This window comes from Colias philodice, chromosome 3 (assembly GCF_061535455.1).
Source record: "Colias philodice isolate Cphi_HAF_F1 chromosome 3, ilColPhil1 Martin Lab GWU primary, whole genome shotgun sequence".
Classification (NCBI taxonomy): domain Eukaryota; kingdom Metazoa; phylum Arthropoda; class Insecta; order Lepidoptera; family Pieridae; genus Colias; species Colias philodice.
Genome location: NC_143088.1, coordinates 4,362,998 through 4,388,388, shown reverse-complemented (window position 1 = coordinate 4,388,388; position 25,391 = coordinate 4,362,998). Strand labels below are relative to the sequence as shown.

General features: G+C 33.3%; 3 protein-coding genes across 5 annotated transcripts; 2 read left to right on the top strand and 1 right to left on the bottom strand.

Moving 5' to 3' along the window:
• The first annotated feature begins 303 nt into the window (after window positions 1-303).
• Window positions 304-18,734, top strand: Ctl2 (Choline transporter-like 2). 3 transcript variants are annotated; one of them, XM_089714156.1, is made up of 13 exons: window positions 304-706; window positions 11,209-11,331; window positions 11,780-11,943; window positions 12,025-12,220; window positions 12,391-12,593; window positions 13,680-13,845; window positions 13,921-14,146; window positions 14,224-14,404; window positions 15,475-15,613; window positions 16,289-16,442; window positions 16,757-17,048; window positions 17,650-17,875; window positions 18,142-18,734. In XM_089714156.1, the coding sequence occupies exons 1-13, from the start codon at window positions 691-693 to the stop codon at window positions 18,240-18,242; spliced, it is 2,187 nt and encodes a 728-aa protein (XP_089570282.1). In that variant the 5' UTR covers window positions 304-690; the 3' UTR covers window positions 18,243-18,734. The 3 variants fall into 3 exon arrangements, with proteins under 3 accessions (XP_089570282.1, XP_089570283.1, XP_089570281.1); XM_089714157.1 differs by lacking the exons at window positions 304-706; window positions 12,391-12,593 and adding exons at window positions 10,277-10,549; window positions 12,880-13,001; XM_089714155.1 differs by lacking the exon at window positions 304-706 and adding an exon at window positions 10,278-10,549.
• A 179-nt stretch (window positions 18,735-18,913) lies between these two features.
• Rrp4 (exosome complex component Rrp4) lies at window positions 18,914-20,979 on the bottom strand. The gene is made up of 5 exons (XM_089714954.1): window positions 20,732-20,979; window positions 20,385-20,622; window positions 20,029-20,163; window positions 19,683-19,871; window positions 18,914-19,145 (listed from the first exon to the last, which is right to left on the bottom strand). Exons 1-5 carry the CDS (start codon window positions 20,854-20,856, stop codon window positions 18,930-18,932), a joined length of 903 nt encoding a protein of 300 aa, XP_089571080.1. The 5' UTR covers window positions 20,857-20,979; the 3' UTR covers window positions 18,914-18,929.
• Window positions 20,980-22,432: 1,453 nt separating this feature from the next.
• On the top strand, window positions 22,433-25,346 carry MED18 (mediator complex subunit 18). Its single transcript, XM_089714124.1, has 5 exons — window positions 22,433-22,673; window positions 22,784-22,915; window positions 23,078-23,282; window positions 23,555-23,667; window positions 25,039-25,346. The coding sequence occupies exons 1-5, from the start codon at window positions 22,578-22,580 to the stop codon at window positions 25,162-25,164; spliced, it is 672 nt and encodes a 223-aa protein (XP_089570250.1). The 5' UTR covers window positions 22,433-22,577; the 3' UTR covers window positions 25,165-25,346.
• Window positions 25,347-25,391: the final 45 nt, after the last annotated feature.

The window sequence follows — 25,391 nt, the reverse complement described above, 5'->3', positions numbered from 1 at the left end:
TATTCCTTTTTATTGGCGTATTGTTTTGTTAAAGTTAATTATAAATATTGTAATACAAATAGCTGTAAGGAATCTATGTAGGTATGTTGTACACATTGTAAAAGAGGCTTAATTGATATTATGATGTTCAAGATAAGAGAGGGACCAATGTGCCGCAACGCTGTAATTTTAACCATAGTGATCCTTTTGTCTCGCCTCAACTCCAACGGATGAAGTGAATACTGAATGGTATTATAGTGATTCACTTCACATATTTTGTATTGTTGTAAATGTAGTGCAGTCAGCAGTGTTTGTACTCAGGCGAGCGTACTTTAGTAGTTTAGTCACAGTCGGTCTCCGGCGGGAGACAGACGCGAGTGCTATTATTTTTACTGTCAGACTTTCACTTTTGAACAAACGTAAACAAAAGTTTGGAACCAAAGTAAAGTTGCAACACCATTAAGTACTTACTAGTAGTATTTAAATATGTGCACTTAATAATTCAGTTTAACTAATCTTTGAGATTTCCAAAGTGGCACTTATATGCAATTAGTGAGAAATTCTCGTCGCATCGGCCAATCGAAAATATCACTGCTTTACTTGACGAAATACTGACTCACTATTTTAATCCAATTATTACGGTTAAAGTGCGTCTAAAATATAGTAAGCTGATGAAACAGTGAAGCTGCATTCCGCAACTGTGAAGTAACAATGGGAAAGGATTATGGTAAGTCATTGGACGCTCTTATTATTCCTTTAAATTTAATATTGATTTCAGCACGATATTTCCTGTTTACTTTGGTGTTTGAATAAAACTATGTTAACTACCTAATCAGTATGAAGCCAAAAGAGGATAAAAAATTGCCCATATTCCAAACTTTTCTAAAAATAAAGCGGGTACCCGATAAGCAGAGTTTAAACACCGTTATTACCTTCCTATTTTGTACCACATAAATAAACATAAAAATTTATGAATCACATTTTTTTTAAAGAATTTCGATATAACATTGCTTTTCCTATAAAGATAAAAAAGTTTCATAAATAGGTAACTACTTACCTAATGTATGTCTGGAGTGAAGTGAATATTTGAATTTATATTTTAAAGAATGTGGTTTTAGAATTATAATTTAACATAGGTAGGTGCTAAGGGTAGTTGTAATAAAACCGTAGGAAAGGCAAAACTGTATGTAAACTGTACATGGAATTTAGGGCTTCACTCAAAAAAATTTGGTACATAGACAGCTTGAGATCTAAGGAAGGACATATGTAGGTTTTATCCCGGAAATTCCACGGGGACAATAATAATGCGGGTTTTTCTTTGACTACGCGGTCACAGCTGACCGCAGAAAGCTAGTTGATCATAATATTAATATAAAGTCAGGTACTGTTTATTATGCGTGATCAGCTATGACATTTGAAGAATGTATAAATATATAAATATACATGTACCTACGCAATAGTGTATATATAATTTATTGATAATGGTTCTTATTATCTTGCAGATTGATGTGAAAATCGAACGCATATGAGAAACATAGTAACCTGATAAACTCTCAGAAATCTTATTTTATTATAATATTTTTTATCTACCTACCTACTACATGCTACTACTAAGAATAATTGTTCCACGTCTTCATTGGTTATCTACACTACGATATTATTATAGGGATATGAACCGATTACAAGATTCTTGACCAAAGAAAGGAAGATCTTGACCACAATAAGGCTAAATTTTGAATACAAGCTGTGCCGTGCGAATTTTTCAGCAGTTGAACCCGCCGGAAAACGCAAGTTTTTCTACAGCTATAAGTTACATATGTGTTATTCTGGTACATAAGCTACATATGACTGCCAAGTATTTTTAAAATCCGTTCAGTGGTTTTCCCGTGCAAGAACAACAAACATATATATTATATATATACCTAGGTAACTAGTAAGATAAAAATTTGTTATCTAAGGGTAACCCGGGTGTTACGGGTCAAGTGGCTAATATAAATATGTATGTAATACCGTTAGGTAAATACCAAGATCATGTTGAATCAAACTATCATTCACATCACACAATATTTAGTTGTTCTCCCGGAAGGGACAGGCTCCTGTAATTCACCACTCTGCAGCTCACAGCTGGCCATGTGCAGGTTGGCAGATCGCATTTGGTGAAGTTTTTGATTCTTCGAATTTTTTAATACCGGTTTCCTCGCGATATTCTTTTTCCGTTCCGAAATTTTGAACTTTGAGGTCCTTTATCCAATGATGATTGGCTACTAATTGTAATTGACAAATCATCTTCGAATAGGTAGGTATAGACAGTATCGTGTAATACTTTATTGGACGGATAAGTTTTATCCAAGCATTGAAAAATCGGCCCTTAGCCAATGAAAGTTAGCCGATGAAAAAAGAAAATGAGATTTCTGGCATGAAGGAGATATTTCTGTGACTATGAGCCAAGTTATCTATTTTAAAATAAATACCAAAATTCATATTTTTACTAGGGTCATTGCGCCTGTTCGCGTCCACATGCCTATTCGCGTCCATTTTGCGGATATCTTTTAGAAAATTCACGAAAATAAGTATACTTTAAGTAAAATTGTAATAAGAAAAATTTCCGATAATACCTCAATGTATAAGAGACATGCACACATATTCAAAATATGCCTGCGCACCTCCTATCCTATTTAAAAAAAATATTTAATTTTGGCAATTAAACGAGAGAGCTAAAATGCGCGGGATTTTGAGAAAAAAATAGTGCGCAGCGTCGCGTTTGACGGTAAGTATCTTATTGTTAAATGTGAATTTTTGAATATGTAACTGTTTCTTTACTTTGCTAACAAAACATGGAATAGTATGGATTATGAATCAGCTTATTTCTTTTACAATTAATAGCTAAAATATGGTGGACGCGATATATGATTACTACACCGAATTTGTACAACTTCCATTTTGCGTCCACGGTGGGCGCAAACTATACCTATAGTGCATAACAATAGAACATATTGCGTCCACATTGTTTTTCATTACGTAGCAATTGTTAAAATATGCAATTTAAAATAGATTGTAAATTTTTGACTAAGACTAAAAGTTGATAATTTAAATTTTCATTCAAATTAGCAAATTTTTATGCTATTTTTTCATTTTAAAATGGGTATTCTACGAATGAGACTAGTATCTTTGAGAATGAGAGTCAATAAGTCTGTGGTTAAGAAAATAATATAAACAAAAAAGAAATTTAATTCTAATTTCATTAGAAACTTAAAAATAGGGTAGGTAGGTAATCTTAATAGAACTGATTATTATTTATTTACATAACGTAACTTTGTTTTTTGTTAATTTTTAGTTCTTTTAATGATGAGAAGATAAATATAAATAAGTTTTTCCAGTTTCGTTACAGTGAATTATATTAATAATAATGTTGATTTTAGGGTTCCGAACCTCAAAAGGAAAAACCGGAATCCTTGTAGGATCACTTTGATATCCGTCCGTCTGTATGTCCGTCTGCCGGTCTGTATTTCTTTTTCTCAGTAATGCGTGGAGGTATAAAGCTGAAATTTATATTGAATACTCAAGTCTACGGTCCCTTGAAGCAGTTCAAAAATCAAACTTATAAGCCAAAGCAATCAAAAGATACAGCCGTTTATGTTGCAAATTTTTGCAAATTTCGACATTCGCAAGGGAATCAAAACCTACAGGGTACTTTACGTGAACACAGACACTTGAAGTTTGGTACGAAGCAACGTCTTATAGCACAAATAAGGGAAACATTGAAAAAATAATCATTTACAGTTAAAACATATGAAAAAAAAAACAGGTTAATACGGAACCCTCGGTGTGCGAGTCCCACTCGCATTTGGCCGGTTTTTATTGTATAACTATATTCGTAAATAAATAATTTATTAAAATCTAATTTTTATTTGCATTTATCTGATAAAATATCACCCAATACACTCTTAATTCCTTTTCTAAGCTGGTGGACGCGAACTGGTCCACGGGTGGACGCAAACTGGAATTTTTGGACGCGAACTGGGTAAAACGCCTAATTCTGCTATTTGTCTAGATAAATAAAAACCACATGATATTTCCAACACAATTGAAAGTAAATCTTAAAATAGACTATGTAATGAACACGTTACATAAAGGACATGTCCAAAAATGTATGAACCAAAAACCCAGAATCGACAGGAATGAAACGTGTACCAATGGATTCGCATTGAAGTATAATATAATATTACCAAGGGGGCAACTCCGAAATCGTTATAGTATAGGAGCTAGGAGCAAAATAAAATAACTAAGAAATTCCTTAAAAAACATAATATACATAAGTTTCCGTTATGTTGTGGCTTAATATGACGATGTTATAATGTTTTGTCACTTGTGTTACTCTTAATAAATATCATATTTTACAAAAAACGAAACAAAAACGTTATAGCACAACATAACAAAAACTCGATTTTGTAGTTTTGTTCTTTTATTTTATAGATACTACGATTGTTATAGTACTATATTATGTATTATTGGTAATTCTATGGCTAAAGATTGAAAAAAAAATCTGTATAGTATAGGAGCTAAGAGCCAAAAAACAAAGTGAAAAATCGTTTGAAAATAATAAAAACTCTAGTTGTTATTATAAAAAAATGTAGTTGTTATTATAGATAGGTAGATTATAATATCATTAAAACTTAATAAAATTAGACCTAATTATAAAAATAAATGAATAACAACGATATTCTAATACACAACATAACGTATTAGAATATCGTTGTTATTCATTTATTTTTATAATTAGGTCTAATTTTATTAAGTTTTAATGATATTATAATCTACCTATCTATAATAACAACTACATTCGAATCTACAACAAATTGTGTTACACATGAATATACCAGCAAAAGCAATTAATCAATTAAAAATTAAAATTATGATAACAACGATAATCTCATCCACATCATAATAATTTTCAAATGATTTTTTATTCAGTTCTATTGTCTTTTAACTCCTATACTATACCTATTATTTTTTTTTATTTCCAATCCTTAGCCACAGAATTAGGCACCAATAATACACACAGTACTATAGCAATTGTAGTATCTTGAACCAAAATAAAAACTACTAATAACGGAATCTTTAGTCAGTTATGTTGTGATTGAACATGATGTTATTATGTTGCTGTTGCTTTTAAAATGTGTTGATGATAATTATCATGTATAAGAGAAGTGATACAACATTATTATAACGTCATATTAAGCTACAGCATGACGTAAACTTATTTTTTGATTTTTTAAACGAATTTCTTACTTATTTTATTTTGCTCCTAGCTCCTATACTATAACGATTTCAGGATTACTGCTTTTGCTACATTATATTATATTTAATTACCAATCCATTGGTACACTTTTCATTCCTGTCGATTCTGGGTCATTTTTTGGACATCTCCTTTTGCGTTGAAATTTGTTCTGGAACATTTTTATTTTCTCCTTCAAACTTACCAACTGCACTAAGTGGACGCGAACTGGCGCAATGACCCTACGATTCAACTATGTTAAAAACTATAACGAATCATGGACATGCAGACGTGAATTTATTAGATTTTATTTTAAGTCCGTTTTAGAACCTCTCCAATTTTATTGAATAAATATCCTTTTTTGATAAACCCCCATCCTTTTCTTACCTATGTTAGTTGAACATAATATGTACTTACTTAATTTACTGCTTATACAATGGTATGCTAAACAATTATATAAACTATGAAGAGAGAAAGTTTCAAAACAATAATTAAGTAGGTACCTAGGTAGGTAATATTTTGAGTTCAATAACGTTGGAATAGGGACTATAAATTTTGGGATTATTTTATCTCAAACAACAGTTTTTCAGATTACTGCTATTTTTGGAACGAAATGCAATGAAATAGGTAGATTATATATGAATAGAGGTCGCGTAATGCGACGCGGGACGCCTAAACGCGAACGTAAATATAGCTACCGTCACGCGTCATCGTCAACGTCACTATCTTTATGAGGCTCCTGCCTCCTACCACAGTATTTCACAGAAAACGTTAAGCCGAGTTCACAATAATGCCGATGTAACATTACAATAATTATAACGTACGATTTAATATTTGCCCGCTGCCCGCTGGGTTTCTAAAATTTAAATAAAGCTGGGTTGGTATTGTATACCTATTAATTGTTGGCGATGTCTTTAGGATTTCTAGAATTAAAAATTATATTAATAATCTCACATAATATTTTTCATTAGCTGGTTTCGATAAAAAGGAAACGTTACACACATTCTTTTTATTTTAGACCCAACTATTTTGCATTAAAATGGTATGTTTTCATTAAAAACACGTATAGTCTATTGAATAAGCACGTGTATCCTCATTTTTGTATTGAACGGCATGTTGCTTATTATTATTAAAAAGGCCAATTGGATTAACTTTTATAAGCTTCTTTGTAGTATTCTATGTGGAACATGTAGAACTAAACAGATTATAGGACGCTTCCTGTTATTCATTACGGGCACTTTATTCTATTCAAGAAACTGCAGATATATAGCTTCTACTAAGTTTATTTTGTATCTAGGGTAATAAGTATAAGGACGAGGATATAACTAAATCGCTATCACAATGTCACATACATATAATATAGTCAATTTGAAACTGTATCCACATTTAATCTCTCACGCATGAGAGTATTTATGTCAAGTACATAAACAAGGATTCCCTTCAAACGAGTGTGTAGGTATTTAATCGATATTTAAAAACCTAAACTTGACCAAATAATCTGTGGCTGTGGCTCAGTGAGTGAGGATCTCGGACTTCAAATCGATAAGTCAAGGGTTCGAGACCAGGCGAGCGTTCATGAAAAACAGTATTGCACGCCTCATAAGCGAAGCGTTGAGGTGGGTACTACTGTCACTTCGCGCAAAACATCTGATTTTTAGGGTTCCGTAGCCAAAATGGCAAAAACGGAACCCTTATAGTTTCGTCATGTCCGTCTGTCCGTCTGTCCGTCTGTCCGTCTGTCACAGCCGATTTACTCGGAAACTATAAGTACTACAGTGATGAAATTTGATGGGAATATGTGTTGTATGAACCGCTACAAAAATATGACACTAAATAGTAAAAAAAAGAATTGGGGGTGGGGCCCCCCATACATGTAACTGAGGGATGAAATTTTTTTTTTCGATGTACATACCCGTGTGGGGTATCAATGGAAAGGTCTTTTAAAATGATATAAAGTTTTCTAAAAAACATTTTTCTTAAAGTGAACGGTTTTTGAGATATCAGCTCTCAAAGTCGTAAAAAGTATGTCCCCCCCCCTCTATTTTTATAACTACGGGGTATAAAATTCTAAAAAAAATAGAGGTGATGCATGCTAATTAACTCTTTCAACGATTTTTGGTTTGATCAAAGTATCTCTTATAGTTTTTGAGATAGGTTGATTTAACTGTAATTTATTATATTTGCTGCTACGGAACCCTTTGTGCGCGAGCCCGACTCGCACTTGGCCGGTTTTTTCAAACTTAAAATGTCTTTATGTATCATACATTGCACTTGTAAGATAATACATACACACACATATTAAGAAAAAACACTATTTTTAACATTCATGATATTTTTGATGTCATTTTTGTTATTTAAACTAGTTAAAAAACAGTTTAAAAAAGTTCTGTCTTGGACGTCCGTGTGTCTGTATGTGCGGAGGATTTTCTTGTTAACACGATAGCGACCGAAATACATTACTAATCGAGTCTTTTTTTTTCTCTTACGCTTGAGTATGCTCAGGAATAGAACCCTTTCATTTTTCAGGGTCTGATTCGATGTGGTTTAATTGTTATTAAATAAACAAAAATAATAATTAATAAATAATTATTAAAAAAAAATTATGAGGCGTGCACTTTTGGATTTTCCAAATTATTTTTAAAATTATATATCTGCGCATCTTGACAACATCACCACTCCTCAAATGGGGAATGAAACCATCGTTAGAAAACCGACATGTCGAAGAATAAGGAAAAAAGATGATGGCCTATCGATAGCGGTACATCAGTCATGTATATGTGTCTTTATGTTACATGTATATTTACGTTTTACACATTGGTAGAAAATCAAGGTAATGATAGATGTTACTCAGTATCGCGTGTGACGTTCTCGTGCCAACAAATTGTGTAATTTCGTTATATCCTGTGATTAGTTACATGAGAGAAAATCAGAGCCTAAATCCTTAGGTTTCTTATCTCCTATTATTCTGTTAAATCATAACTTACAGACTATAGTGCGAGCTTATTTTTTGCACAGTATTTTTTTAAGTTTTAACAGTAGGTAATAAATTGAATCAATGTTGTTTACTAAGGTTGTTTAATATCTAATAACCTAATCATAAAATAGTGATTATGAAATCGGCTCAAATACAGGAAGAACCGAATTTGGAGTTACTTAGGCACATACATTTTAGTTTTCAAGATAATTATATCGTATATCAAGATTATATTTAAATTAATTCCGGGTTTCATTACTAGGTATATTAACATTTTCTTAGCACTTCAAAATAATAATCTTTATGGAAAGATTGATGTGCAGTTCCGGATACCTACATTAAAATAATCACAGAAAATAATAATCAAATTTAAAATACACACTACTTACATCTGCATCTGATTATTGTACCCAACTATCATCTTAATTACGTAATGCTATTTGTAGGATATGATGTCGATTAAAAAAAAATTGTGAGTTGTTACCTTCAACTTATGTTAGAAGTTAGAACTTTGTCTATTCATTTTATACGAAACAATAGCTTCTACTCTACAAATACTGAGCAATTTCAAACGCAACAGCTAAATATTTAAAAATAAAAGAGTTTGAACGATCCGAAGTATTTTAGGAATAGACCTATGGGATGTGACGGGATAATATTAGACCATCATGTCACAATATACCAAATGATAAAATATTATACAGTATATCATGCGTAGGGGCTAGGGCTGCTCGTACACGTTCCAACAAATATAAATGAAAACTATTTAATAAACTTGGCGGGGCAAGTATCTCGCCTCGCGGCGGTGTTGTGAACAACTCCGGCTGAGTGGCCAGACGGCCGGAGTCTAGGGCGACTGAGTGAGGAACCTACGGACTATCCGAGCGTTGTCCAGCAGGACTGCCCGCTGTATCCCCACTGTCATGGGCTTTACCGGTAAATCCAACCTCCTTAAATATTGTTTTAAGGAGGTAGGAACCAGCCCATTGGTGGACACAACTATGGGGATTATCTCGGCAGAGACACCGCCCCACATCTCGACAACCTCATGCGCCAGATCCAGATATTTGAGCCGTTTATCTGAATCGGCCTTAACAAGATTGTCGTCATGTGGGATAGTGATGTCTACCAAGAAAATCCTGGAAGTTGCTAGGTCCATCACCACAATATCAGGTCTATTCGCTAGAATAGTCCTGTCTGTGATGATGGGCCGATCCCAGTACAATTTGGCACGGTTATTTTCCAGGACCGGCTCCGGCGCGTACTTATAATAAGGCACTTTTCCGTCAAGAAGGCCATACTTCAGAGCGAGCTCTTGGTGGATAATCCTAGCTGCTAGGTTGTGCCTGTGCAAGTACTCAGTGTTGGCAAGCATGGAACAACCGGAAGTAACATGTCGGAGAGTTTCTCCAGGACGGTGACACATACGACATAAGTCCTGGGTCCCGTCCTTTATGATGTACTTCCGATAATTGTTCGTCTTAACCACCTGATCCTGTATCGCACAGACAAAACCCTCGGTTTCCCCAAAGAGGTCACCGAAACGCAGCCAGTGCACGGAGGACAAGAAATCTACATGAGGTTCATGCAGAATCTTGTGAAACCTACCGTGTAGCTCTTTCTCTTTCCATATGGCCTCCCTGTCGGAAATGCTGAGCACCGCCGGCTTTTGCCAGTCCTGTTTGGCCAGGGATAGGGGAGTGAGTCCTTTGTCACATTCTATGACTTCAGCATGGATTGCATGACCAACCTTTGCGAGGAAATAGTCTCTGAGTTTGCATATCTCACGATTGTGCAGCGATTGGGCACTTAACATGCCACGACCACCGCACTTTCTAGGGATATACAAAATAAATAAACTATAATAATAATAATATATATAAACTTTATTATTAATTTGCACAAAATGAAACTAAGTAACTATCTCAAAATATTGTTGTTTTGTTTGGTGGTGTTGAATCCCGCAGAAACGCTATCGATATAACTAACTAGATAAGCTTATTGACATTCTCATTCAGGAAGGCCGTGGCTCACGAATTAAAAACCATTTAAGCATAATCATTGATATTATCTATTGATCGCAAAATATACTTTACCAACGATGTTATCATTCAACCTGATAAGGGACCGCACTCACTGATACGAAAAGATATACAACAGAAGTTAATAAATGTAAACGAAATACTCAATCTGGTTATTAAAATGAACCTTTTATGGAAACTTTAAATCTGTGGGATTTGAATGAATTTGTATATATGTGATAAAAAGTGATTAAATGATGGTGTGTTGCGGGGATGCTTGTGTATCTCCAAAAGAATCAAGTGAGTTATTATAATACGCTTAACTAACTAGGTGACTCATTTTCTAAAAATTTTTTGTCCTCTTGATTAAAGAAATCATGAATTGAAACAAAGAATTTATCCATTGCAAACATTATTGCAAATTATTCTTGTTATCCATACTACTAATTAATATTATAAATGCGAAAGTAACTCTATCTGTCTGTCTGTTACTCAATCACGCCTTAACTACTGAACCAATTTGCATGAAATTTGGTATAGAGATATTTTGATACCCGAGAAAGGACATAGGATAGGTTTTATCCCGGAAATCCTACGGGAACGGGTTTTTCTTTGAAAACGCGGGCGAAGCCGCGGGCGGAAAGCTAGTGTTCTCATAATATAACAGAGAATAGGTTTAATTTGACTAAAAGGACACTTCACAGGTTTTGAACTCTTTCTAAATTTTAATTTGTAGATTGTATGAACATCATAAATGAGTCTCAGCGATTCTAGATGGATGATTTTTTTTAGCTTGTAACTAGTTACTTACTTATAGGTACCTAATATATTTCAAATTCTATGTAACTACTAGAATTGTATGTGTCTGTAGATACTGATCTACACGATATATGTATGTAATGTATACTTAGTTATATATAAAAAATTTAAACGTGTTTCAAAGTATTTATAATTTTCAGGGGAGCCGATACGGTACGATCCTGACTTTAATGGACCTACACGCAATCGGTCTTGCACGGACATAATATGGCTAATAGTGTTCATCCTTTTCCTCGGAGCGTGGGGCTTCGTAGGATATTATAGTAAGAGCTCAGATTTTTTCATAAACTAAGAAATAGTTATTTAAAGAAAAAAATGGCAGGTATGGTGAGTTTGGTGACATGGTGATTCTTAATTTTCTTCGAATTAAATAAAAATTTCTTGTCCCTGAGACTTTAGACCACAATTATGTGCACACGCTGTTGGCCTTGTGGACTTGTGGTTAAAAATGCTGCTTTCATCACGTTTCCTTCCACCGATTGGAGCAGTGAGAAAGTAAACAATGTTGATAGTTACTAGTTATTGCTCTGTGACAATGTGCGGATAAAGCGAAAATTATAATTTAATGTTCTCGACACTCGGTTAAATAGTTTCGTCTTCAAGGCTTGTTAATTGACTCGTCAATTGCCAAGACGTTGTTTTTATTTGGATAATAACTTATATTGGTCTCATTAATTATTTACCATAGTAAAGATGAACTTACTATTGCAGGTATGACAAGAGGAAGTGTTGAGAAACTATTGGCACCCATCGATACTAAAGGCCGCCGCTGTGGATTAGATTCAGGACTAGAAAACAAACCGTATTTAATATTTTTCAACATTGCAAAATGTCTTGCACCCGGAACTCCGATAACGGGTTGTCCAACTACACAGGTGAGTTTTGTGAATGAATTAAATGAAATAGATAAATAACTATATAAAACATTCTTTTACCATCTTTTTTTACACTTTCAGGTTTGTGTAGAAAAATGTCCAACCAATACGATTTTGCTCGAAAAAGAAATACGGCTGAACCCGGGAGCGTTTGAAACTTTAAGGCCGAGCATGGTGTGCACAGATGAAGTAAATATTCAAACGATGACGAGTTCACAAGCTCTTCAATATATGCAAGAAGACAAATGTGCCAGCTTTATAATTTCCAGTCAACCAGGTAATTCATATTATAATGTGTTTTATTATAAATTTGCAATGCCTTAACTTAGCTCCCGTGTGGTTTATTTTTTGCCTTTTTTTGTTTTATTTTGTTTTGTTTTATTAATGTGTGTAATTGTGATGCTTTGTTTGATTTATTGCGATTATCAACGATTGATCGCGCTTCAGTGTTGTTTCGCTGCATCGGGGACCTTTCAACTCTGCAATGCCAGGGTCCTAAGCAAAGCACTGGGGATACATGTGTGCGGAATCCAGCTGAGGCGCAAAAATCTTTGCTGAATAGTGCCACGGCTCTTGATTCGTATGTTGGTTGGATTGCTGCAAGCTGGGTTACATTTTTCACGCGGGAAAATGAACGCGAGGCTCATATAGTACGTAAAAATAAGGCTATGCAATGCCCAGCACGTTTATGCGCATGTTTTCACAAAGTAATAACCGCTTTGCATGTAGACCTATCACCTGTATCTAGTTACATGTTGTTAAAAAGGTAACGGCTAATATGCGTCTTAGGTGAGTATTTAAGGACGTGGAAAAAGAACCATCCTTGTGAAACGTACTGCTGCGAATGATCCCTAATCCAAATATACTCTTTGTCCATTACTAATGCTACTGGCACAAATATATAAATAACTAATGCACCGTTGGTGTCTGGAACAGTGGTCGCTCGGTGCTTTGTTAACGTGACTTCGGCTGTGGAAGTAATACGGCAAATCGATGGCGTTGATCTGGCGGAGGAGGAAGTGCTTCAACAATTGGCTAATTTGCTAAAATTCAATCAGGTAAAGTAGCATCCGATTATTTTTAGTTGTTTGTAAGTACAATTTTTTTTTGTTTTAAAGTTGCATGTTTTCTCATGTAAATTATTAATATACCTTTCGGCGTAATAACGTACTTGATACGTGCATCGCCGCCGCATTTTTAGGTTCACACTTCCCGTATGATAATGGAACACTAATATTACTCAATTTTAGTGTTGTATTAGTTGTTCGAAATTGACGGTACCTACTTAATTAAGCAATTTAAATATTTTTGCTCGATTTCCTTTATGACGTGAAAAATTTATCAACTTTTGTTCCAATTCAGAGAATTAATAAGCATTTATTTAAGCGCTTTATTTTTCCTCCTATTTCTGATAAAATGGATTTTATATGTATATTTTGTACATAATAATAGACCATTTTTTTTCTAATGAACTGGAACAGAACCTAGATAACCTGTCGTTTAATTTAACTCGATTCTTTCTTATTTGATAAATACCTATCCCTGAAATTTTGCACCATGCCAAACTATCAGATCTTATTATATAAATATATGTATAGTTGTTACTATTGCACATGCCTATAGGTATATAAATGTACCAAGCTAACTTACAATTTGTTCCATTATAATGTACTAGCTTTACGCCCAGGCCCAAAATTAAATACAAACTACCTATATCATTATTTTCTGTTTAACAGTTATCGTCTCAAATAGTTCAGGATCTGGTTCAGTCAAGATGGTATCTGGCTGGAGCACTGATAGCAGTGGTTATCGTGTGCTTTATATACATTCTTTTACTCCGATGGGTGGTCGCCCCGGTAGTGTGGGTCTCGATAGCTGGGTTGCTAGCATTACTCGGATTCGGTAAGTTTAAAGAGTGCAAAGTTAGTATGCAATTTATACTTTTCAATCAATTCTTGTGACTCATTCTCTTTTCAGCTATGTACGTCTCTTACAAGAACTACGAGTATTACAAAGCAAATCCAGTAGGACTCTATCAGACGACCAACTTGAAGGGCTACGCACAGTCAATGTTTACTAAATACTCGACGTGGCTCGTCATCCTCGCTATTGTGGCTGTGATATTCCTAATACTTCTCTTGGTAGTCATTTTCTTGCGCAAAAGAATAACTATTGCAATTGCTCTTATTCGTGAAGGCAGCAAGTAAGTTTACGAAATTAAAACATTTTAATCCTAGGTAACTCAATAACAGTTTCAACAATTTTTTATTTAAATTTCAGAGCAGTAACGGCAATTAAATCTACAATAGTTTTCCCTATTATCCCGTGGATATTGCAGTGTGCTGTCATAGCATATGGAGTGTTGGTCCTCGTTTATCTACTGTCGATAGGAGAATCAGCATTCCGGGTGGTTAACATCCGCAACGACACGAGTTGCAGCTGTGGCGACATTTATACAGAGGTATATATTGGTTTACCTTTAAATTACCGTTGTCACCATGGTTACGTTTTTAATGGGTTTTGGGACATCTTATGTAATTTCAAGTTTCAATCTATGACAATAGCAATCTATGAAACTTAACGAAAGCGATACCATACAAGCTTATATTTATTTTAAACTAGCGGTCCGCCCCGGCTTCGCCCGTGGTACATATTTATGTTTTCTCTACATAAGAACCATCCTGGTACTTCAAGGAATATAATAAAAAAAGAATTATCGAAATCGGTCCACCCGTTCTCGAGTTATGCGCTTACCAACACATTTTGCGTTTCATTTTTATATATATACTAGCGGTCCGCCCCGGCTTCGCCCGTGGTACATATTTACGTTTTCTCTACATAAAAACCATCCTCGTACTTCAAGGAATATAATAGAAAAGAATTATCGAAATCGGTTCAGCCGTTCACACCTGATGCCATGACAACGCGAAACGGGTGCAGACCCGCCGCCTTTTTATAGCTCCCGCCGCGAAGCGCGTCGAACGCGGCAACTGATACACAAAAATAATCCTTATGGCTGCATGATTCTGTATTCACGCGCGATGACTTATAGCGTATTTCATGTATAACTTTGGTGTTTCTACACCGATTTACATGATTCTTTTACTATAACCTGCCCAGGAGTATGAAGAATAATTGTGCCAAATTTGGTTAAAATCCGTCGTGTAGTTTTTGTTTCTATAACGAATATACAGACAGACAGACAGACAGACAGACAGACAGACAGACAAAAATTTTACTGATTGCATTTTTGGCATCAGTAGCGATCCCTTATCACCCCTTCATAGTTTTTTTTTAAATATATTTCATGTACAGAATTGGCCTCTCTACAGATTTATTATAAGTATAGATAAGAGATAAATGAAGTAGAGTGTCATTTTTAAAGAGACCTTAATCAGCCCTTTATATCCCACTGCCGGGACATGGACTAATCGATTTGTAGTCTGAGGTCCTCGCCACTGTTCCACCACTGCTTTAATTGAAACAATAAATAAGTTTAATTATAAATTCAAAGATAAAATATGTTTTCAGGAAGGCCAAGCCTGCGACCCAGCAAAGTTCGTTAGTGTTTGCCGCGATACCAGCTCTCCTGGTGGTCTATTACCGTGCTCTCTGGCATCTTGTCACTTTACCGGCATTGATAATCCAAATAACGTGATAGCTTTACATTGTGAGTAATTTATTATAACATGCAATGAGTAGTAAATCTATTAATAGTATAAATGTATTTTTCCAAGTGTACATATTATTCTACTAGATTTCCGCCCGCGGCTTCGCCCGCGTTTGCAAAGGAAAACCCGCATAGTTCCCGTTCCCATGGGATTTCCGGGATTAAAACTATCCTATGTGTTAATCCAAGTTACCCTCTATATGTGTGCTAAATTTCATTGTAATCGGTTCAGTAGTTCTTACGTGAAAGAGTAACAAACATCCATACATCCATACATCCATACATCCATACATCCTTACAAACTTTCGCCTTTATAATATGTATTAGATTAGATTTTACTGGGCTTTTCCACACAACTAGCTCTGTAATCATATAATGAGTGTCGAGTGAGTGTTAGATATAGTCTCTCTCTTGATACAAGACAATGCAACGTTCGTGCTTAATTAACATCTATTAAGCTGATAGATGCTTCAATGAGATCATTATAAAGTGTGTTTTCAATGATATGCACTTTTTCAATCGTATTATTGGAAATATTCTAACAATTAATTTATAAATTGAGGACTATTAGTAGTTTCGGGAACCACGGTCTATTGGTTTTATTCTTGGACATTTTAGCGTTTTTCCTATGCTTATTATAATTATATATATTGATTTTCATTTATTCCTTTACAGTGATTAATTTGCTTGGTTTCTTCTGGACGATGTTTTTCATTAGCGGCATTGCTGATATGATGTTAGCTAGCACCTTTTCTACTTGGTATTGGACATTCCATAAAAGAGATTTGCCCTTTTTCACTCTCACATCGGGAATATATCGGACTCTTCGGTAATTAATAAAAGCTTCCTTTGCAAACTGTTATTTATTATCTAACGAAATTGCTATTTATTTTATAGACATTTTGGTCCTATTAAATTAAACAAAATTCTAAGGAACTACGCATTCATGTTTATTGCTTTGTTCTATACAAGTATGCCAAATAACTATTAACTCCTAACTTTCACGGCAAACCGGTTAAAAGTAACGATTAAAAGTTGTTACAAACTACCTAACTTACTGTTTCAGTTACATATTCGAATAAACAAACATGTTTAATATTGACATTTGCGTCATTTTAAATTTAATTAAATATTCTATTTCAGATTCCACTTAGGTACTGTGGCCTTTGGAGCTCTTATAATAGCGATAGTGCGCGTTATACGAGTAATTTTGGAATATATAGATAACAAAGCGAAGAAATTTGACAATATTATAGCGCGTTGTGTGTTATGCTGCTGCAAATGTTTCTTCTGGTGTTTGGAAAACTTCTTGAAGTTTATCAATAAAAATGCGTACATTATGTGCGCGGTGCACGGGAAAAACTTCTGTAAGAGCGCTCACGACGCATTCTCTTTGCTCATGAGAAATATTGTTCGTGTAGTTATTTTGGACAAGGTAATATTTTAAAGACTCATTTAAATATATAAACGTGCATAAACATATTATAGTCAGTCAGGGCAGATGGGTCTTGTCACAAAACAATTTAAACACAGTCTAACTTTAAACCAGGGATCTGTCACTTTCAGTTGTCTGTGAAATACGAAAAAACCAGATTAAAGAGAACCCGCGCTTAAAGTTAAGTCTAAAATTTTTTGTGATATAACAGTTAGATTTCCTTTTTGTATAAATACCTTAATTAATGATGTGGGTAGTTACTAAGTAATCTTAGTAGGTATACTTTCTTTATTCTGTAAATGCAATAAACTACCTACAATATCTAAATCTAAATATTAATATTTCATCTATCATAAACGGCTGGATCGATTTTAATGAATTTTCGTGTAACTTCTATATTATGTCGGGGAATAGGCCGTAACCTATTTTTAATACGCCTAAATAATAAGGATATCCTGGAATAACGACGTTAGCCGAATTAGCTAGTATTGATATACTAAGAAATCATTAGTAGAATTTCTTCCTGATAGGTACTATAACAACACCATGCAGCGTGATCAATTTTTATGACGACAGAAATAAATTCATGTATTTTTTTCAGGTCGCAGATTTTATATTCTTCCTATCAAAATTATTAATCTCTATAGGAGTCGGATTTGCTGTATATTATTTATTAGAATGGAACTACGTATATGAGATAACTAAAGGCGAACGTTTGCACTACAACTATATTCCCGCCATTATATTAAGCGTTGCTACCTACCTCATCTGTACAATATTCTTCAATGTATATTCAATGGCAGTGGATACTCTATTCCTCTGCTTCTGTAAGTATATTTAAATGATTGTCAGGATAACCCAAAGTGTAAAAAAGTACCCTAAATAGTTTCGGGGCTTAAACTCACTTAAAAATTCAAAAATATATTCACATCCATACAAATTCTTAAATACCCAATGAAGAATAGGTATATACCAAAATTTTGAGTCTTGACTAATATCTGTTGTATTGTAATACCTATATTTAAATGAAGTTGTCGTTGTTTTAGTTAAGTTTCAAATAGTACCTTAATAAAAAAGTATATAACTTTTACAGTGGAAGACTGCGAAAGAAATGACGGATCGCCTGAGAAACCCTATTTCATGTCTAAGAATCTATTAAAAATCCTTGGAAAGAAGAATAAGAAACTAAGATAGACATTTACCATTTTATTGATTGTTTCTTAAATTATTCATTTTTAATTCAGCCTAGAGAGTTCTAGTAGAGTGTAATGATTGAAAATACATACATTGTAAATAAATGTGTGGAAAATAGATTAAAAATAATATCTTTTTAAAAAATAAATGTAAATTTTAATAACTTTTATACAAAAAACAATGCAGAGTGCCAAACAATGTCAATAGAGTTGTGAGATTATATCCTTATATGTATTCTATTAATTTTATATAAGATTGTATACACAATTGTTCCATAATATGTGAATATGTCACGAATATACATATTAATATTATACATTTTGAAATATTATACCTGCCTATAGGAATATTAAAAGCCAAATATAATGTAAACTATTGATAAAAAATTTCGAAATCTTTATATTGTGATATCTGGTGTATTTTATAAGATTTTTATAACGCTAGTTATAGCGGTTTTAATTCGCAAGAGTGTCTTTATAATTATTAGTTTTAATAAACTACTTTAACAAAACTTTTTGTTTTATTTCATTTACTTATCTACCTACCATATAAAAGTGTAGAAAATTGTAATTGAATTATGTAATAAGTTATCAATAGATTCTGCCTACAAAATGCTATATGGTTTTAATTTTATAATATTTTTTCATAATAAAAAAGAATCACACCAGAAATAAAATAACAAAATATTTATTCTTCCATAACATCATTTATTCTATGTTGTGTTAAGAACGCAATATCAAGCATGGCTTCTGGGTCTAATAGATCCTTCACATCATCATATTTAAGACTTTCTTCATAAGCAAATATTATGCTAGTATCATCGAGCATCATTTTTGATGCAACAAGGGCTGCAATACAGTTCTTTAGTCGCGCTATTGCTTCTCTATCCGATCTGCTGATTGGCTGAAAATAAAATAAACAATGATATACCTACCTAATATGATACTACCTTATATGTTACTTATAATAAAAAATAACTCGCCAATGAACCAGTGTGGTTAAGTGTAAAACTGGGGCAGTTACCTTATATAGAAATGAGATTTCTAGATAACCCTCATTTAATTTAACGAAACTTAAATGACAATTATTAACCAATAAAATTTATAACATACTAGATTTCCGCCCGCGGCTTCGCCCGCGTTTTCAAAGGAAAACCCGCATAGTTCCCGTTCCCGTGGGATTTCCGGGATAAAACCTATCCTATGTGTTAATCCAAGTTACCCTCTATATGTGTGCTAAATTTCATTGTAATCGGTTCAGTAGTTTTTACGTGAAAGAGTAACAAACATCCATACATCCATACATCCAAACAAACTTTCGCCTTTATAATATAACATATAAATTTCTACCTAATCCTTTATTTTGCCATAAAATAATTCAAATTATTTATTTTAAAAACTTCTGTATTGCATATTTAAAATAATTACACAGGAATTATACCTGTAAGTAGGTTTCTGAATCATCTCTGTCCTCCTCAACTGCCATATTATGTTCTTGTTGTTGTGGACTGATCCAGATAAACCCATTATTGCCCACAATTATTGATATTCCACATGGCAAGTTGTGGAAATGGTTCTTCCTTCTCCTTATTAATGAGGGAAATACTTTGACTAATACTCCTTGTGATAACTAAAATAATTTTTAATTAAATTAAGTACAAAAAATATATTATGCACTTGTGGGTCCAAGCAGGTAAAACATTAATAATTTCTCATTTTATCCGAATACTTACATAAATGCGGATAAAAGATAATCATATAGCAATAAAATTGAATTACTAAATTACCTTTCCATACTTTAAACTTCTAGTGTGCAAGGCTAAAGAACCATCAGAAAATATGCTCTGTACTTCTGCACTGATCAGATCCCCTTCTTGTAAGTGCTGTCTCATCATCTGTTCATCCTCAGCTGATCGCCGACGCTGGAAATAAAGTATTGTTTTAAACCATTGGTCCCTTTTAAAAATTGGATAGCGACTGAATATTATGATTCAAGATTATAAAACTTTTTTGGATACTTTTATATGTATTGATTTAATTTAATAAAAGCTATTTGGCTTTATTTGTGTTAACAATATGTTGATTTTTACCAATTAATTACTTTAAATTATTAGTATCATGACTTATAAGATAAAAGTCTCACCAGTTCACCACCAGGTAAATTAACAGAGGATAACTGAAGCACAGAATCTAATCGAGAGTTTGTTTCTATCTTCCATCTTTTCTGTTGTACTTCAAGCACTCTTCCAACAACAACATCGCCGATTTCACCAACGTATCTACTTTTTAACGGGCGCACACATATCAACTTGTTAACCTTTTGCATAACACCAGCTACAGAGGATTTAATGCAATCATCCTCCACATATGTTCCATGTCCTCTGAAATATGAAAGTATATAAAAATAATTTTATTTAGCTACCAAATATAATTGACATACAATAATGTATTTTAATTTTTATTATTTCCCCCAAAAATTAAGTAAATTACCGCATAAAATCCTGCAATCCACTAATAACCTCGCCTGGGGTAAAAAACCGAGGTATTTCATTGTTAGCAGCCACACTGTGATTTACTCTTTCGGCTGCTAATTTAATAGAAACGTGTCCGGACATTGTGAGATTAATTAAATTTTAAATAAATAACATTAAGTTATAATTTTTTAAAGAAATTTAGATTATCAAAAAACCACAAAACGTGCAAAGTAAATAAACAACGAAGTGTCACCAGTCACCACAGACTACAGACAGAGCAAGTAATATTAGTGTCACCTCGAGTGTCACAGTCAAATTGACACTACATTCACCTGAGACATTCACAGATTGACAATAAAAAACTACAGACTTCTTTTTGTCTTAAATCAGAAACCTTTCGGAAATACAAAGTCTGTCTTCCAATTTATGTTAATAATTTTGAACTATTTATCTTTCTTACTTGTTTTCAATTATTAATTGTTGTATAGATAATAGAACTCTATCATGTTTTTTATTTCTTTCTAATTGTAATATTTTTACTCTGTGATTAACATCACTTGCTCTGTGGTGATTATATGTCTGTGCTGTCAGTCATTTGTCAAAATCAAATTGTCATTTTCCATTGCCCATTTGGGCAGTGTGACCAGATTCAGTATTTTAATACTTTTTCAGTATATTTCATCGACTTTTCCGAACATCGGTATATTTTTAGGTATATTGCTGGAAGTCAGTATTTTTGGGTATATTTTGGTTGACGTTATGGCAACACCGTCGTGAGTGATCGTCTTAAAGTTGCGACAATGTTTGCGGAATTCCCCGGAACGCGAACATTGGGGACTTTTTCGGATTTATAAATGTTATCTATGAGCAAAGATGGGTAAGTTACAGATATGACAAGAAAGACGGCCGTCGCCGGCGTTGTAGTATTGTAATACTACCTTTACAATTATCAATCAATACATAGTATAAATCAGAGTTGCAGAATGTATGTTCGCCTAAAACTTTACAACTGCTGGACCGATTTTAATGAGGTTTGCACCATTAGATAGAGAGTAATTTCCAGATTGCATACATTGAAATCCGTTGTATTTCATGAATATCAGTTTACCCGGATGAATTCGGGACGGAATGCTAGTTTATCAATAATTTTCAAAACAAAGTCTAGTTTTTAAGTTTTCAGTTGGATGAATAGATAGTAGTAAAACATATAAGATATTTTATTACTAGTATAAAATCGTCTAATACGGTTCAAGTGAGATGATTGTCTCTTCTGCACTCGACTTAATATTTGAGGACTTTCTTTCGATAATTCGGGAATTTCCCCAAAATAGAAGATGGTTTTTGTCATCATATAAAATATAGAACGCGATTTTCGTTGTTTTTATTTACTTAGTTGCATTCATCTGGACAGCGTGACTAGTTTTCAGCAAAGTTATTTAGCGAAGTGGGAACAAATTCCGGAATTTTCTTTGTGGCTTTCACGTTATATATGGATGATGAGTTCACCGCATTTTGTAAAGCATGCAATGCGAATCTGCAAAGTAGATAAGCATCTATAAAACTAACATTTATTGTGAGGATGAATAATTAAAACGTGTTAAGAAAATCAGTATTTTTATTGGTATATCTGTCATATGTAAGTCGGTATATTTCAGTATTTTTTTGAGGTGCCTCGGTATTTTTGTAAAATTTAATCTGGTCACACTGCATTTGGGTGTTTGGTTTGTTTGTGAACATTTGTGAATGTGTTCAAAATATTATCCTAATAAATGCAGTTCATATATTTATATTTAGATAATAAAATTAAGCGTATGAATTCATTAATTCAATGTTTTGCAGTGCTGTCGTAATTAGATAACACTATGTCGGCAATAAACGCTGCTCCTATCACTGCGACCGACAGTCTGTCGCAAGCACTGAAAGCTAATATTATTCCAAACCAAGAATATTTACTACAGGTCAGTGAATCTTATTAGGATCTCTATTATTCAGTTGCTTCGAATGATTAAATCTTTCGATTGTTCTATAAATACTAAATACTCTTAATGGTCTCATCTCATCTTTTCAGGGTTCTGTATTAGATTCAGCAGTTGAGGTTTTATTACATAGATTAAGAGGTCTGTGTGATAATGTTGATGCTGGCCCAGAAACATTTGATGATCAGGAAGTTTGTTTCAGCTTACGGGATCCAAATCAACAGGTAATATACAAAATGAATGCTCTTTTACAAAGGAAGCATCTCGACTAACAAAAAAAAATAGTCTGCAAATGCCAATCAAACAAAAAACATTTTTTCGTTTCAATGTGATATTAATAAAGCAATGACTATATAATATATATTAGCAATGACTTATAATTCCAGATGGCTCCTCTTATGCTCCGAGTGAGAAAGGCCCTAGATGCAAGGGATATGCCGTACCAGCTGAGATATATTGGACAACCTGACTTGGGCGACAAGAATCGGCCCACTGTTGTCAGATCAAGTTTGGATATCGCCTGCAGTGGAATGCTCATTGAATTCCTTAATGAGCTTGGCTGTAGGATTGAGTTTGAATATAGTGTTAAAGGTATTACTTATAGTTATTATGTAAATGAACAAATATATTTATAACAATTTAATAAAACAAACTATAGATTTGTGAAAAAATATTATGCTCATATTTATATACATATTTCATGTTAAATATGTATCTACTATATGAGGGATGTATTAAATATGTATCTACTATATGAGGGATGTATTAAATATGTATCTACTATATGATGGGTGGAATCAAATTGATTACAAATTTAGATATTACTTCTATAACTCATATAATTTTAAAGTGTTTTTGTACAGGTTATATGTTTAGAAAAGGCAGAATGAAAATAACAGTTGCAAAAGTGTTCAAGATATCCCAAAGTTCAATGCCTCCTGAGCCAATATCACAGAGTTATCTTGTTGAATTATCCGTAAGTATATGTTCAAAACGTCTTAAAGTGTAAATATCATTATACAGGGTTACTTGTAAAACACTAGCAACCTCGTAGGACAAGATAGCTAACATCATAAGTAACAACATTTGTTCTACGACTTTTGATAATTTGTTAGATTTTATTTTCAAACAAAAATAAATATAAAATATTCATTTAATTTTCCGTAAGAAACAATAAACTATACGCGCATCCCAAAAATTACGTAAACAAGAAGCGAACGAGAGGGGAAAGGAGGCGTCGCGTCGTCCTTTCGATAATGAATAGAACATAGACTTACAAATGTTAGGAGAGTACAATAAAAACTTTAAAAAAATCATTTAAAAATAATGTATTGCGTTATCTTGTCCTGATAGGTTGCTGGTGTTTTACAAGTAACCCTGTATAAACACAACTTACAGAGCAAATTTCAAGTCTAGTTATGTAGTTGAAAATACATAGTATAAAATCTTCAATTGCAAGGAAGTGATGAGGAAAATCAAAAGAATATGAATATTGCACAAATTAAATTGATATGATTGAGATTGAATGTAGGTATGGCCTCCACTGTCAACAATTTACCTCATCTGCATAATAAATATCACAGTAACCCAATGGCAAATACAAATCTTTTAAATTTAAATGCTCTTGTTATAAAATAATGACTATATTGTGTTTTTATGGCTGCTTGAACAGCGTAATAGCCTTAATGCTCACATGTTATATAGTTTGTGAATAATTACTAGGTTGACACTTGAGTCTTGACACACTTGTGAGTTGAATGTACCAGATGCAGTCAAGCTATAGAAGAATACTTATTAATTTTGTTTCTGTCCGGCTTTAAAGTTATTATCTAATTAATATTATGAACACCCTGTTCCACTTCGCTTGATTTTTCTGGATTTTATCATTTTAATTTTGATTTTTACAAACTATGACGTAACAGTATAAATAATATTGATTTACTGATTTTATGCCGTCGGAAATTGCAATACTCTATGTGAAAATATGCGCTTCCATACGTTTTGGTGTTTTATTTTTATTTAAATAGATATGAAACTTCTTTTATTGCATATTTATCATCCCAGGAAAATAACTTACATCAATTGAATTAAAATTTTATATGCAGGTGTGAAATAACAATATATACAATGTACAATAAGGGTACCAACTTACAATACTTTGAATTCGCAAATGCAGTTGCTAGCTGGAACAGTTTTCAGAACAGAATTAGAATGTAAAGGACAATCTGTACCAGTAAAATAAATATGCAAATATTTGGATCAATCCATTGAGCTAATTTAATTAATTCAATTACAATGTTTTTAGTTTTATGTTCAGTTTAAAAATCAAATAATTTGTTTGTTGTAGGTTTTAGCACCACAGGGTCAAGATGCCATAGGTGAAGATATGCGTGCCTTCGCGGATCAGTTGCGACCGCTCGTACAACTCGACAAAATAGACTATAAGAGGCTTGGCCACATGGCGGTTACTTAGCCTATGTATTTTATTTAGACTCATCATAATATTATCATTCTTTGGTGATAACATTTAAGTGAAAAAAGATTAACTTTATACAGTAAATGAATTTCGAAGGTATTTTTGTTCATGCGCTTAGATAAATAAGTTAAAATATCTATGTAAGTAGGTTTATAGGTTATTAAAGAATGAAAATTTTACCTTGTAGTTTTATTTCTGTACGCTTTAGTATTAAGAGTTGCTCA